The sequence below is a fragment of the Physella acuta genome, unplaced genomic scaffold, assembly GCF_028476545.2.
Source record: "Physella acuta isolate Inbredline_101_S28 unplaced genomic scaffold, ASM2847654v3 ptg000400l, whole genome shotgun sequence".
NCBI classification, from domain to species: domain Eukaryota; kingdom Metazoa; phylum Mollusca; class Gastropoda; family Physidae; genus Physella; species Physella acuta.
The window spans coordinates 42176-60543 of NW_026731919.1; the positions used below are offsets into that span (position 1 = coordinate 42176).

General features: G+C 43.9%; 1 protein-coding gene across 1 annotated transcript in view; it reads left to right on the forward strand.

Annotated features, from left to right (window-relative positions):
• LOC131942316 (gamma-aminobutyric acid type B receptor subunit 2) overlaps positions 1-18368 on the forward strand; it is a 90154-nt gene that overhangs the window by 32599 nt on the left and 39187 nt on the right. Inside the window, exon 2 of the mRNA XM_059302127.1 lies at positions 1934-2080. Within this exon, the coding sequence (XP_059158110.1) occupies positions 1934-2080 (147 nt within the window). The remainder of the gene's footprint in view (positions 1-1933; positions 2081-18368) is intronic.

An 18368-nucleotide genomic window follows, 5' to 3' on the forward strand; every position in this document is an offset into this window, starting at 1 on the left:
ATGTGTGTTTGTGTGTATGTGTGTTTGTTTTTCTTTCTGTGTGTCTATGTGCCTGTTTGTCTGTGTATTTGTGTGTTTGTGTGTCTGTGTGTCAAGTCTGTCTGTGAAAACGAAAACTAGAGTACAGTTTTAGTTATGTTGAAGAAATTTCATAATATAAGTATTATTTCAAATTCGTATTTCTGTATCAACTTTATAACGAATTCCGGTTACCGGATGTGGTACTTACTCTATTTCGAAGGATAACAATAATTTGAATGCAGTCTCATTTAGGTAAACGAAATTTCATAGAGAAGATTTTTCAATTTTGAGCGACCTCCAATATCCGGAAGTGGTACTTTACTCTATTTCTGGTTTCTTAAATACCAATAACATGACAATCGGTTTAGATAGGTGGACAAAATTTCATACATAGTTATAAACCCTTTCTGTCAAATTTTGAGTGATTTTCGGTGTCCGGAAGTAGTACTTTATGTCCTTTCTGATGTCTCAAAAAACGTTTTGTGCTTATATAGTGCTATTAATCTAGTGCTATATAAAGCAGTAATATTCCGGCAACTTAAAGTAAACGATCGTTCATTAGTTTGGAGTTCTTTTTTAAAAAATCTTTTTAAAATAGGGAGATCTACTTGTTAACTTTCCCCAGTTAGACTCAACCTATTAAAGTAGGGAGATCTATTTGTTAACTTTCCCCAGTTAGACTCAACCTTTTAAAGTAGGGAGATCTACTTGTTAACTTTCCCCAGTTAGACTCAACCTTTTAAAGTAGGGAGATCAATTTGTTAACTTTCCCCAGTTAGACTCAACCTTTTAAAGTAGGGAGATCTATTTGTTAACTTTCTACAGTTAGACTCAACCTTTTAAAGGATATCTCTCTCTCTACACAGACGGTATCTTAGTCTGACATGTTCCACCTAATATAGTGGCTGTCGGACGTTTTTTATGTTGTTGGTACCAGTGTTTCTTCCAGGCATCTCACCGGGGGGGGGGGGGGGGGGGCAGAGTCTACCTCCCCCCCCCCTCGATCGAATTGTTTTTATAGTAAATATAAACTTTTAACAGTGTCCGCCCCCCCCCCCCTTGAAAATTTCAAGTACCCCCAACCCCCACCGGAAAAAAAAAACCCAGTTTATGTATGTGTATGTTTAGCAATACTAAATTATTTAGGACTCTGATGATAAAAAAACGAATGGAACTTTTGACTCATTCAACGTTTCATTATGATTAAGCTGTATTTTTCTAGACCTCAAATAAAGTATTTAATGCAGTTAAACATGGTACACTTTGAATTAAAATCTAATATGAAACATTTTAAAATATAAGATGTGGAGAAACTGCTAAAAAAAGGTACGCTATATTTATAGTTAAACGCGTAACAAATAACAACAATTAAGTTTAATTTATAAAACATTAAATTATTTAAATACTTATTTAAATACTTTTTCTGTACTTCTTAAAACATTGTAATAGGTAGCTTCCCTTGTTTGTTTATAATGTAAAAAGGAGAGGTAACTAAGTCAAGTAGATTCATTATCGTAAGCAGTAGCGGGAAGTAAAAGTAAAATACCCTTGCGAATTCTTCATTGAAAGGATAGTGTGGTTAACTGTATTTCTGATTTCTAACATACCGATAACATGAGAACCGTTTCAGGTAGATCGACGAAATTTCATACATAGGTATAAACTCTTATTCACTCAAATTTTGAGTGATTTTTGGTAACCTCTCTTTCCTATTTCTCAAAAAGCCATAAAAAGTTACTCAACTAGTGCTTATCAAATGCTAGTAATCAAGAGCTTTATAAAGCAATTATTTCCCGTTCTGTTATAAACACATTATTACATATGTCTTTTATGTCAGTATGTGTAGCGTATCAACATATTAATTATGGTGTTCTAACAGTTGCATATTCACATACTTTGACTATGTTTTCAGTGTGATCCTGGCTTTGGTACCGATGCATTTTTCGACTTCGTGTACCGGAAGTCAAACGAAAGCAGCCTCGTTATGGTGATGGGCAGTGCCTGCACGGAAGTGACGAAGACACTGGCTGAGATCGTGCCTTACTGGAACCTCGTTCTGGTGAGTACACTTCATTGTTGACAGTTTGGTCGAATCTACATTAACCATCTAGCCCACTTAATGTTGAACATCTGGTCGATCTAATGTTGACCATCTGGTCGATCTAATGTTGACCATCTGGTCGATCTAATGTTGACCATCTAGCCCACTTAATGTTGACCATCTGGTCAATCTAATGTTGACCATCTGGTCGATCTAATGTTGACCATCTGGTCGATCTAATGTTGACCATCTGATCGATCTAATGTTGACCATCTGGTCGATCTAATGTTGACCGTCTGGTCGATCTAATGTTGACCATCTGGTCGATCTAATGTTGACCATCTGGTCGATCTAATGTTGACCATCTGGTCGATCTAATGTTGACTATCTGGTCGATCTAATGTTGACCGTCTGGTCGATCTAATGTTGACCATCTGGTCGAACTTATGTTGACCATCTGGTCGATCTAATGTTGACCATCTGGTCGATCTAATGTTGACCGTCTGGTCGATCTAATGTTGACCATCTCGACCATTCTACAGTGTCCATCTTGTCTTAATATTGACCATCTGGTCCCTTTTATACTGACCATCTATTCCACCTAATGTGGACCATCTGGTCTCTTAAAGTTGACCATCTAGACCACTTAATGCTGATATTCTGGTCACCTTGATGTTGATCAACGGGTAACATTAACATTGAACATCTTTGTCTCTTTAAAATTGACCACCTAGTCTACTTAATGTGGACCTTCTGGACCGCTCTTCATTGACCATCTAGTCCACTTCATGTTGACGGTCTGTACCATTCTACATTGACCATCTAGTCGTCTAGAACATCTAAAACACTTAATGTTGACCATCTGTTCGATCTGATGTTGACTATCTAAACGATTCTACATTGACCATCTAGTCCACTAAAGGCTGATATTCTGATCCCCTTAATGTTGACCAACAGGTACCCTTAAAATTGAACATCTTGTTTCCTCTAATGTTTACCACCGCCTTATGTTGACCATCAGGTCCATTCTACATTGACCATCTAGTCGACTTAATGTTGACCATCTAACTACTTAATGTTGACCATCTAACTACTTAATGTTGACCATCAGGTCCATTCTACATTGACCATCTAGTCGACTTAATGTTGACCATCTAACTACTTAATGTTGACCATCTACCGACTTAATGTTGACCATCAGGTCCATTCTACATTGACCATCTAGTCGACTTAATGTTGACCATCTGTGTTCCTCCTTGTTACAAAGATTAGTTCAAACGTTTTCTACTAGACAGATTGGTCTCTGGCGTGTGGCCAGACTGGGGTCTGTAGGGAATTTGTAAATGGCATCTGAGAATACAGCGAGTCTGTGTATGTCAGATGTAAGTAGAGAACTATATGTACAGTACATACAGAAGTATAGAACTATATGTACAGTACATACAGTAGAACCATATGTACAGTACATACAAAAGTGTAGAACTATATGTACAGTACATAACAACAGTGTAGAACTATATGTACAGTACATACAGTAGAACCATATGTACAGTACATACAGAAGTGTAGAACTATATGTACAGTACATACAGAAGTGTATGTAAGTAGAGAACTATATGTACAGTACATACAGTAGAACCATATGTACAGTACATACAGAAGTGTAGAACTATATGTATAGTACATATAGCAGTGTAGAACTATATGTACAGTACATACAGAAGTGTAGAACTATATGTATAGTACATACAGAAGTGTAGAACTATATGTACAGTAAATATAGAAGTGTAGAACTATATGTATAGTACATACAGAAGTGTAGAACTATATGTACAGTACATACAGAAGTGTAGAACCATATGTACAGTACATACAGCAGTGTAGAACTATATGTACATTACAGACATAAATTTAGAACTATATGTATATTACAGATAGAAATGAATAGCCATATGTACCTAACAGACCGAAATGTAGAACTATATGTACACAACAGACATAAATGTAGAACCATAACTACATTACAGAGTGCAATGTGGAAACATAAATATACATTCCATACAAAATGTGTAATTGGTAGCCGTAGTACAGAAACATAATACCATATCAAAGTAGATCTATCTATCCATATTATTTATGTGAGGGTGGAGAGTTATTAACATGGCTAATGTGAGTATAGAATCTGGTGCCTATGTTAGAAGCACAGAAGAAGGCTGTTTATGGAGTTTGTGATTAGAGAGAATGTTTTTTTTTTAAATCGTAAACAGAGTACACAAATTTACGTAAATGACATTATAATATGTAACATCATGTATAATGACCAATGAGAATATAAAGCGACGTGCATTATGACAGATGAGAATGTAAAGCTGCATGTATTATAACAGATGAGAATATGTCGCAAGTACTCTATGGACTGATAAGAATATGTCGCAAGTACTCTATGGTTAGTGTTATGTAGATTCCTGCGCTAGTTATCTGACACCAGTCCAATACCAGCACTATATGGAAAGTAAAACGGCCAAGATGTCAAACAAATCAAATATTTTCCTGAATATTAAACAAACCCCCATCTCTGATGCTGGTCGGCTTGAACTAGCAGAGAAAGTAGTGTAGGCGGACGCTATAAGAATTTTTCAGCTATTTTGGTGTTCTTATTCCGTCAGTACATTTGCAACAACCGATTTGTAAATTGAACATATTTTAGTACGTCGTACTGAAAATGTTACTATCATTACAGTAGTTCACAGTTAATTACCCACATTCTTTGTCTGTTACAGCGAAATATCCACAGATCTCTAATGGATATCCCACTGCTATATGAAACAACCTACATTAGATCTCAAAGCTAATTACACACACATTCCCTAACTATCCGAATGCTAGTCCCCAGAAACTATAGGTCATTTATGAAAGTTATTATTCCACACACCTTATATCCTTATGAGACGTGACGACATACTTCTACCGCTTATCCAACAGTAAATTACCCGCACACCCCTAACATAATATACCAATTACCCGCACACCCCTAACATAATATACCAATTACCCGCACACCCCTAACATAATATACCAATTACCCTCACACCCCTAACATAATATACCAATTACCCGCACACCCCTAACATAATATACCAATTACCTGCACACCCCTAACATAATATACCAATTACCCGCACACCCCTAACATAATATACCAATTACCCGCACAGCACTAACATAATATACCCATTACCCACACATCCCCTACCGCAAATTCCACTGTAAATTACACACACCTCTACCGCATATCCCATATTATCTAAACACCCCTCAACCCACAACATACAGCACACGTTCCCACAGCAGATACCCAACATCTTATCCCATAACTCACATCACCATAACATATAGCCCAAACCCTTATAACTCACTTTCTCACTGCATATATCCCACATCACACAGCATATATCCCACATCCCCACAGCATATAACCCACATCCCCACAGCATATAACCCACATCCCCACAGCATATAGCCCACAATCCCACAGCATATAGCCTACATCCCCCACAGCATATAACCCTCATCCCTATCTCACATCCCCAAAGCATATAGCCCACAATCCCACAGTATATAGCCCACATCCCACAGCATATATCCCACATCCCCACAGCATATAGTTCATCCCCACAGCATATAACCCACAATCCCACAACATATAGCCCACATCCCCACAGCATATAACCCACATCCCCACAGCATATAACCCACATCCCCACAGCATATAACCCACATCCCCACAGCATATAACCCACATCCCCACAGCATATAACCCACATCCCCACAGCATATAACCCACATCCCCACAGCATATAACCCACATCCCCACAGCATATAACCCACATCCCCACAGCATATAACCCACAATCCCACTGCATATAACCCACATCCCCACAGCATATAACCCACATCCCCACAGCATATAACCCACATCCCCACAGCATATAACCCACAATCCCACTGCATATAGCCCACATCCCACAGCATATTACCCACATCCCCACAGCATATAACCCACAATCCCACAGCATATAGCCCACATCCCCACAACATATAACCCACATCCCCACAGTATATAACCCACATCCCCACAGCATATAACCCACACCCCAAAGCATATAGCGCACATCCCCACAACATATAGCCCACAATCCCACAGCATATAACCTATATCCCACAGCATATAGCCCACATCCCTACAGCATATAACCCACATCCCCACAGCATATAACCCACATCCCCACAGCATATAACCCACATCCCCACAGCATATATCCCACATCCCACAGCATATAGCCCACATCCCTACAGCATATAACCCACATCCCCACAGCATATAACCCACATCCCCACAGCATATAACCCACATCCCCACAGCATATAACCCACATCCCCACAGCATATAACCCACATCCCCACAGCATATAACCTATATCCCACAGCATATAGCCCACATCCCTACAGCATATAACCCACATCCCCACAGCATATAACCCACATCCCCACAGCATATAACCCACATCCCCACAGCATATAACCCACATCCCCACAGCATATAACCCACATCCCCACAGCATATAACCCACATCCCCACAGCATATAACCCACATCCCCACAGCATATAACCCACATCCCCACAGCATATAACCCACATCCCCACAGCATATAACCCACATCCCCACAGCATATAACCCACATCCCCACAGCATATAACCCACATCACCACAGCATATAGCCCACATCCCACAGCATATAACCCATATCCCACAGCATATATCCCACATCCCACAGCATGTAACCCACATCACCACAGCATATAACCCACATCACCACAGCATATAACCCACATCCCCACAGCATATAACCCACATCCCACAGCATGTAACCCACATCCCCACAGCATATAACCCATATCCCACAGCATATAGCCCACATCCCTACAGCATATAACCCACATCCCCACAGCATATAACCCACATCCCCACAGCATATAACCCACATCCCCACAGCATATAACCCACATCCCCACAGCATATAACCCACATCCCCACAGCATATAACCCACATCCCCTAAGCATATAACCCACATCCCCACAGCATATAACCCACATCCCCACAGCATATAACCCACATCCCCACAGCATATAACCCACATCACCACAGCATATAGCCCACATCCCACAGCATATAACCCATATCCCACAGCATATATCCCACATCCCACAGCATGTAACCCACATCACCACAGCATATAACCCACATCACCTCAGCATATAACCCACATCCCCACAGCATATAACCCACATCCCCACAGCATATATCCCACATCCCACAGCATGTAACCCACATCCCCACAGCATATAACCCACATCACCACAGCATGTAACCCACATCACCACAGCATATAACCCACATCCCCACAGCATATATCCCACATCCCCACAGCATATAACCCACATCCCCACAGCATATAACCCACATCCCCACAGCATATAACCCACATCCCCACAGCATATAACCCACATCCCCACAACATATAACCCACATCCCCACAGCATATAACCCACATCCCCACAGCATATAACCCACATCCCCACAGCATATAACCCACATCCCCACAGCATATAGCCCACAATCCCACAGCATATAGCCTACATCCCCCACAGCATATAACCCTCATCCCTATCTCACATCCCCAAAGCATATAGCCCACAATCCCACAGTATATAGCCCACATCCCACAGCATATATCCCACATCCCCACAGCATATAGTTCATCCCCACAGCATATAACCCACAATCCCACAACATATAGCCCACATCCCCACAGCATATAACCCACATCCCCACAGCATATAACCCACATCCCCACAGCATATAACCCACATCCCCACAGCATATAACCCACATCCCCACAGCATATAACCCACAATCCCACTGGATATAACCCACATCCCCACAGCATATAACCCACATCCCCACAGCATATAACCCACATCCCCACAGCATATAACCCACAATCCCACAGCATATAACCCACATCCCCACAGCATATAACCCACATCCCCACAGCATATAACCCACAATCCCACTGCATATAACCCACATCCCCACAGCATATAACCCACATCCCCACAGCATATAACCCACATCCCCACAGCATATAACCCACAATCCCACTGCATATAGCCCACATCCCACAGCATATTACCCACATCCCCACAGCATATAACCCACAATCCCACAGCATATAGCCCACATCCCCACAACATATAACCCACATCCCCACAGTATATAACCCACATCCCCACAGCATATAACCCACACCCCAAAGCATATAGCGCACATCCCCACAACATATAGCCCACAATCCCACAGCATATAACCTATATCCCACAGCATATAGCCCACATCCCTACAGCATATAACCCACATCCCCACAGCATATAACCCACATCCCCACAGCATATAACCCACATCCCCACAGCATATAACCCACATCCCCACAGCATATAACCCACATCCCCACAGCATATAACCCACATCCCCACAGCATATAACCCACATCCCCACAGCATATAACCCACATCCCCACAGCATATAACCCACATCCCCACAGCATATAACCCACATCCCCACAGCATATAACCCACATCACCACAGCATATAGCCCACATCCCACAGCATATAACCCATATCCCACAGCATATATCCCACATCCCACAGCATGTAACCCACATCACCACAGCATATAACTCACATCACCACAGCATATAACCCACATCCCCACAGCATATAACCCACATCCCCACAGCATATATCCCACATCCCACAGCATGTAACCCACATCCCCACAGCATATAACCCATATCCCACAGCATATAGCCCACATCCCTACAGCATATAACCCACATCCCCACAGCATATAACCCACATCCCCACAGCATATAACCCACATCCCCACAGCATATAACCCACATCCCCACAGCATATAACCCACATCCCCACAGCATATAACCCACATCCCCTAAGCATATAACCCACATCCCCACAGCATATAACCCACATCCCCACAGCATATAACCCACATCCCCACAGCATATAACCCACATCACCACAGCATATAGCCCACATCCCACAGCATATAACCCATATCCCACAGCATATATCCCACATCCCACAGCATGTAACCCACATCACCACAGCATATAACCCACATCACCTCAGCATATAACCCACATCCCCACAGCATATAACCCACATCCCCACAGCATATATCCCACATCCCACAGCATGTAACCCACATCCCCACAGCATATAACCCACATCACCACAGCATGTAACCCACATCACCACAGCATATAACCCACATCCCCACAGCATATATCCCACATCCCCACAGCATATAACCCACATCCCCACAGCATATAACCCACATCCCCACAGCATATAACCCACATCCCCACAGCATATAACCCACATCACCACAGCATATAACCCACATCCCCACAGCATATAACCCACATCCCCACAGCATATAGCCCACAATCCCACAGCATATAGCCTACATCCCCCACAGCATATAACCCTCATCCCTATCTCACATCCCCAAAGCATATAGCCCACAATCCCACAGTATATAGCCCACATCCCACAGCATATATCCCACATCCCCACAGCATATAGTTCATCCCCACAGCATATAACCCACAATCCCACAACATATAGCCCACATCCCCACAGCATATAACCCACATCCCCACAGCATATAACCCACATCCCCACAGCATATAACCCACATCCCCACAGCATATAACCCACATCCCCACAGCATATAACCCACAATCCCACTGGATATAACCCACATCCCCACAGCATATAACCCACATCCCCACAGCATATAACCCACATCCCCACAGCATATAACCCACAATCCCACAGCATATAACCCACATCCCCACAGCATATAACCCACATCCCCACAGCATATAACCCACAATCCCACTGCATATAACCCACATCCCCACAGCATATAACCCACATCCCCACAGCATATAACCCACATCCCCACAGCATATAACCCACAATCCCACTGCATATAGCCCACATCCCACAGCATATTACCCACATCCCCACAGCATATAACCCACAATCCCACAGCATATAGCCCACATCCCCACAACATATAACCCACATCCCCACAGTATATAACCCACATCCCCACAGCATATAACCCACACCCCAAAGCATATAGCGCACATCCCCACAACATATAGCCCACAATCCCACAGCATATAACCTATATCCCACAGCATATAGCCCACATCCCTACAGCATATAACCCACATCCCCACAGCATATAACCCACATCCCCACAGCATATAACCCACATCCCCACAGCATATAACCCACATCCCCACAGCATATAACCCACATCCCCACAGCATATAACCCACATCCCCACAGCATATAACCCACATCCCCACAGCATATAACCCACATCCCCACAGCATATAACCCACATCCCCACAGCATATAACCCACATCCCCACAGCATATAACCCACATCCCCACAGCATATAACCCACATCCCCACAGCATATAACCCACATCCCCACAGCATATAACCCACATCCCCACAGCATATAACCCACATCCCCACAGCATATAACCCACATCACCACAGCATATAGCCCACATCCCACAGCATATAACCCATATCCCACAGCATATATCCCACATCCCACAGCATGTAACCCACATCACCACAGCATATAACTCACATCACCACAGCATATAACCCACATCCCCACAGCATATAACCCACATCCCCACAGCATATATCCCACATCCCACAGCATGTAACCCACATCCCCACAGCATATAACCCATATCCCACAGCATATAGCCCACATCCCTACAGCATATAACCCACATCCCCACAGCATATAACCCACATCCCCACAGCATATAACCCACATCCCCACAGCATATAACCCACATCCCCACAGCATATAACCCACATCCCCACAGCATATAACCCACATCCCCTAAGCATATAACCCACATCCCCACAGCATATAACCCACATCCCCACAGCATATAACCCACATCCCCACAGCATATAACCCACATCACCACAGCATATAGCCCACATCCCACAGCATATAACCCATATCCCACAGCATATATCCCACATCCCACAGCATGTAACCCACATCACCACAGCATATAACCCACATCACCTCAGCATATAACCCACATCCCCACAGCATATAACCCACATCCCCACAGCATATATCCCACATCCCACAGCATGTAACCCACATCCCCACAGCATATAACCCACATCACCACAGCATGTAACCCACATCACCACAGCATATAACCCACATCCCCACAGCATATATCCCACATCCCCACAGCATATAACCCACATCCCCACAGCATATAACCCACATCCCCACAGCATATAACCCACATCCCCACAGCATATAACCCACATCACCACAGCATATAACCCACATCCCCACAGCATATAACCCACATCCCCACAGCATATAGCCCACAATCCCACAGCATATAGCCTACATCCCCCACAGCATATAACCCTCATCCCTATCTCACATCCCCAAAGCATATAGCCCACAATCCCACAGTATATAGCCCACATCCCACAGCATATATCCCACATCCCCACAGCATATAGTTCATCCCCACAGCATATAACCCACAATCCCACAACATATAGCCCACATCCCCACAGCATATAACCCACATCCCCACAGCATATAACCCACATCCCCACAGCATATAACCCACATCCCCACAGCATATAACCCACATCCCCACAGCATATAACCCACAATCCCACTGGATATAACCCACATCCCCACAGCATATAACCCACATCCCCACAGCATATAACCCACATCCCCACAGCATATAACCCACAATCCCACAGCATATAACCCACATCCCCACAGCATATAACCCACATCCCCACAGCATATAACCCACAATCCCACTGCATATAACCCACATCCCCACAGCATATAACCCACATCCCCACAGCATATAACCCACATCCCCACAGCATATAACCCACAATCCCACTGCATATAGCCCACATCCCACAGCATATTACCCACATCCCCACAGCATATAACCCACAATCCCACAGCATATAGCCCACATCCCCACAACATATAACCCACATCCCCACAGTATATAACCCACATCCCCACAGCATATAACCCACACCCCAAAGCATATAGCGCACATCCCCACAACATATAGCCCACAATCCCACAGCATATAACCTATATCCCACAGCATATAGCCCACATCCCTACAGCATATAACCCACATCCCCACAGCATATAACCCACATCCCCACAGCATATAACCCACATCCCCACAGCATATAACCCACATCCCCACAGCATATAACCCACATCCCCACAGCATATAACCCACATCCCCACAGCATATAACCCACATCCCCACAGCATATAACCCACATCCCCACAGCATATAACCCACATCCCCACAGCATATAACCCACATCCCCACAGCATATAACCCACATCCCCACAGCATATAACCCACATCACCACAGCATATAGCCCACATCCCACAGCATATAACCCATATCCCACAGCATATATCCCACATCCCACAGCATGTAACCCACATCACCACAGCATATAACTCACATCACCACAGCATATAACCCACATCCCCACAGCATATAACCCACATCCCCACAGCATATATCCCACATCCCACAGCATGTAACCCACATCCCCACAGCATATAACCCACAATCCCACAGCATATAGCCTACATCCCCCACAGCATATAACCCTCATCCCTATCTCACATCCCCAAAGCATATAGCCCACAATCCCACAGTATATAGCCCACATCCCACAGCATATATCCCACATCCCCACAGCATATAGTTATCCCCACAGCATATAACCCACAATCCCACAACATATAGCCCACATCCCCACAGCATATAACCCACATCCCCACAGCATATAACCCACATCCCCACAGCATATAACCCACATCCCCACAGCATATAACCCACATCCCCACAGCATATAACCCACAATCCCACTGGATATAACCCACATCCCCACAGCATATAACCCACATCCCCACAGCATATAACCCACATCCCCACAGCATATAACCCACAATCCCACAGCATATAACCCACATCCCCACAGCATATAACCCACATCCCCACAGCATATAACCCACAATCCCACTGCATATAGCCTACATCCCCCACAGCATATAACCCTCATCCCTATCTCACATCCCCAAAGCATATAGCCCACAATCCCACAGTATATAGCCCACATCCCACAGCATATATCCCACATCCCCACAGCATATAGTTATCCCCACAGCATATAACCCACAATCCCACAACATATAGCCCACATCCCCACAGCATATAACCCACATCCCCACAGCATATAACCCACATCCCCACAGCATATAACCCACATCCCCACAGCATATAACCCACATCCCCACAGCATATAACCCACAATCCCACTGGATATAACCCACATCCCCACAGCATATAACCCACATCCCCACAGCATATAACCCACATCCCCACAGCATATAACCCACAATCCCACAGCATATAACCCACATCCCCACAGCATATAACCCACATCCCCACAGCATATAACCCACAATCCCACTGCATATAACCCACATCCCCACAGCATATAACCCACATCCCCACAGCATATAACCCACATCCCCACAGCATATAACCCACAATCCCACTGCATATAGCCCACATCCCACAGCATATTACCCACATCCCCACAGCATATAACCCACAATCCCACAGCATATAGCCCACATCCCCACAACATATAACCCACATCCCCACAGTATATAACCCACATCCCCACAGCATATAACCCACACCCCAAAGCATATAGCGCACATCCCCACAACATATAGCCCACAATTCCACAGCATATAACCTATATCCCACAGCATATAGCCCACATCCCTACAGCATATAACCCACATCCCCACAGCATATAACCCACATCCCCACAGCATATAACCCACATCCCCACAGCATATAACCCACATCCCCACAGCATATAACCCACATCCCCACAGCATATAACCCACATCCCCACAGCATATAACCCACATCCCCACAGCATATAACCCACATCCCCACAGCATATAACCCACATCCCCACAGCATATAACCCACATCCCCACAGCATATAACCCACATCACCACAGCATATAGCCCACATCCCACAGCATATAACCCATATCCCACAGCATATATCCCACATCCCACAGCATGTAACCCACATCACCACAGCATATAACTCACATCACCACAGCATATAACCCACATCCCCACAGCATATAACCCACATCCCCACAGCATATATCCCACATCCCACAGCATGTAACCCACATCCCCACAGCATATAACCCATATCCCACAGCATATAGCCCACATCCCTACAGCATATAACCCACATCCCCACAGCATATAACCCACATCCCCACAGCATATAACCCACATCCCCACAGCATATAACCCACATCCCCACAGCATATAACCCACATCCCCACAGCATATAACCCACATCCCCACAACATATAACCCACATCCCCACAGCATATAACCCACATCCCCACAGCATATAACCCACATCCCCACAGCATATAATCCACATCCCACAGCATATATCCCACATCCCACAGCATGTAACCCACATCACCACAGCATATAACCCACATCCCCACAGCATATAACCCACATCCCCACAGCATATATCCCACATCCCACAGCATGTAACCCACATCCCCACAGCATGTAACCCACATCACCACAGCATATAACCCACATCCCCACAGCATATAACCCACATCACCACAGCATATAACCCACATCCCCACAGCATATAACCCACATCCCCACAGCATATAACCCACATCCCCACAGCATATATCCCACATCCCCACAGCATATAACCCACATCACCACAGCATGTAACCCACATCACCACAGCATATAACCCACATCCCCACAGCATATAACCCACATCCCCACAGCATATAACCCACATCCCCACAGCATATAACCCACATCCCCACAGCATATAACCCACATCACCACAGCATATATCCCACATCCACACAGTATATAACTCACATCCCCACATCCCCACAGTAAACAGCATATACCCTACAGCCCCACAGCATATAGTTCATCCCCACAGCATATAACCCACATCCCTATCTCACATCCTCACAGCAAACAGCATATACCCTACCCCATTAAATCTCCAGCAACATGCCCACACCCCACCCCAACCTCCCCTATCACCCCCAACCCAACCGATACATCAATAGATATTAATAAACTACAAGTGGCGAACTTGACTTGGTGTCGTCTGGTGGAGTCAGACGATTAACTGTCAGACCCCCGTGACCTTCGGGAATATTCGATGCCGAGCCCCCACCAGCGGGTGTAATTTCTGTCTGGCAGGGTCTTTGATATATCCCCATCCGCTCCGCGAAGTTCATTTTTTGGGGTTGATTCTTCAAAGTGGATCCTCCCAGTTTGGGAGACGCAAGGTCTAATACACGGTGCTTTTTTGTGTTCGTATTGGCCAATTTGTGGACCGAATTAGGCTTTTGACACGGATGTTTAAGTTGTTTTTAGTCGTGAATTGGTTATGAGAAACAGTATTTCTGATCATAGGGGGAGGTTAAAAGTAGAAGGTTAAAGGACAAAGGTTAAGGGTCAGGAGATAGACACAAGGTAGACATACAAGACACTACTCAGAGCAGACGGTAGACAGACAACACGATAGACAGATAGAGGGTAGGCAGACAAGGGGTTGACAGACAAGACGGTAGACAGACTAGACGGTAGGCAGACTAAAGAGTAGACAGACAAGAATGTATACAATCAATAGAATAGAATAGGTAATATTTTAGGCTCTGGAAATAAGGGTATATTTTTATGATACAAAGATAAAACTTTCTATACCTTATTTACTTGAGAATACTGTCAATACTTTATTTACTAACTGCTTTGCATAGATCACTAGATCACATCTCACAAAAGCATACTACATTTCGTCATAAAAACAATATTGAACCACACATAGCCTGCATATTCATTCGTTATTTTGCCATTACGCCACGGTGAGTCATGTCATGCATCTGCTGACCAGTTGGCTGGAGTTGACCAACAATTTCATTATTCGTGGGTTTTCTAATCCCACTGTCAGTCATGACTTATATCGTTTATTAATTAGTAGATTAAGACCATTCTAACTCGCGGCTCGCTAAGACTAATTTTATTTTACTTCATTAGTTGATTAGTTATTAGTAAAGTAGTAAAGTTCCCTTTCAACCCAGACGGTTTATGGGGCAAGTGAAGTAGAGTTCACTTGTTTCTGTGACCTCGGCATATGAAGGGATAATGTGGTCAGCACTATGCCCAGCCGCCTTTACTTACCCTAAAGTGAGTTAGGTACCAATCAGAGCTGGGTGGACTCAGGGACGGTCTACTGACTTGAACCCGGATTCGAACTCGAGACTTACGGGTTAGCAGTCCAGCTCTCTACCGTTAGCCCATTATATATGCCATTTGTTTTTAAACACATTGCTGTATTCTACATTACAGTAAACGAGTTGAAATTCCGGTACTTAGTAAATCCGTGTAATTTTCGGCATTTAGATACTCATATAAATATATATAGTTCTCGTTATTTAGTTACCCTTTGCACTTTCTTCACTTAAAGTAAAAACTGTTATTTTTCGGTATTTGGTTAACCCATTCCAGTTGTCGGTACATTTCGTAAACTCCTTCTAATCTTCGGTCGGTACTTGGTAAACCCACATTGACCCACCCACCGCCATAGGCAAGGGAGCTAACTCTGAGGACAAATATCAATCCCCCTTGCCTGCTTGTGGCGTGTGCAAAGAGTTAGCAGACGAAATCCGCCTTTCCATCTCTTTGTCATGTGACCAGGACAGTGTACTTTACACGGGGTAAAGTTCATCCTCTTTACACCCCCCACCCCTTGCTCACCAACCCTCTTCCTCACACATCTAGGTTTTTTAAAACTATTTTTTTCATAGGTTAAAAAAAGAAATGTGATCTGAGATCTGTTAGTCGTTTAGCCTCGAGTGAGATGTGTTGGCAGATATGACACCCGTGTACCCCACGAGACAATGACAGCTTCTGATCGGTGTCAGCCTAGCGGCCATTCCATTTATAATCCAGCTAATGGATTGATTGATTCTAGACAAATGTTTAATCCAATCCATCTGGGAAAGTGGATGGTTTTAGGTCGTTTTATAATCCATCAGATAACCAACAGCAGATGGCAGCGAACGTATAGTTAATGGTACTAGAACAGATGGTAATATGGTAGATAGCGTATAACTGATGGTATTAGACGAAATGGCCGATAAGGTAGCATTTTAAAAATATTAAAAGAAAGTCAATGGTATCGATGACTGAGATTCAAAGATGAATCTCTTTAAAAATCTGGCTAAGACGTCAACTTTGCAAGACATTAATCTTTATCTACAATGTGATGAACACACTGTATTGATCACGAGATGATATACTACAATTGTAAGCTTCTCACCTCATTCTATGTTCGACACTCCTTTTATTCTTGAGGTGTCCACATATGTTACAATCTTAAAGTTTTGTTTATTTTTCTCTTGTTCTCAAGCAGATATTCTATCTCTTATCAAAGCAACATCAGCGGTGTTTTTTTTACTGTTGCTGTTTGGTATCGACATATCTGAACGATGTACTTTTGTCAAAGTGCTATTTTTTTACCGGACTTGAGATGGGGGAGGGGGGTTATAGCCTGAAGCTGTCTACATGCAGATTATGGAAGATATCCTATAGCATCAGTTACCAGACTTTACTACCGTATGGATAATGTTTAAGGAGACTCATGGGATATGCACGCTGTCAATGGACGGCTCATCCTATTCTATCCCACACTATCCCAGTCTATCCTAGAGACTAACAGTACCTGCACTATATCAATAGACGGCTTATCCCATCATATCCCACTCCACCCTATACCAATCAATCCTAGAGACTAACAGTACATGCACGCCGTCAATAGACTGCTCATCCCATCATATCCCATCCTATCCCACTCCACCCTATCCCACTCTATCCTAGAGACTAACAGTA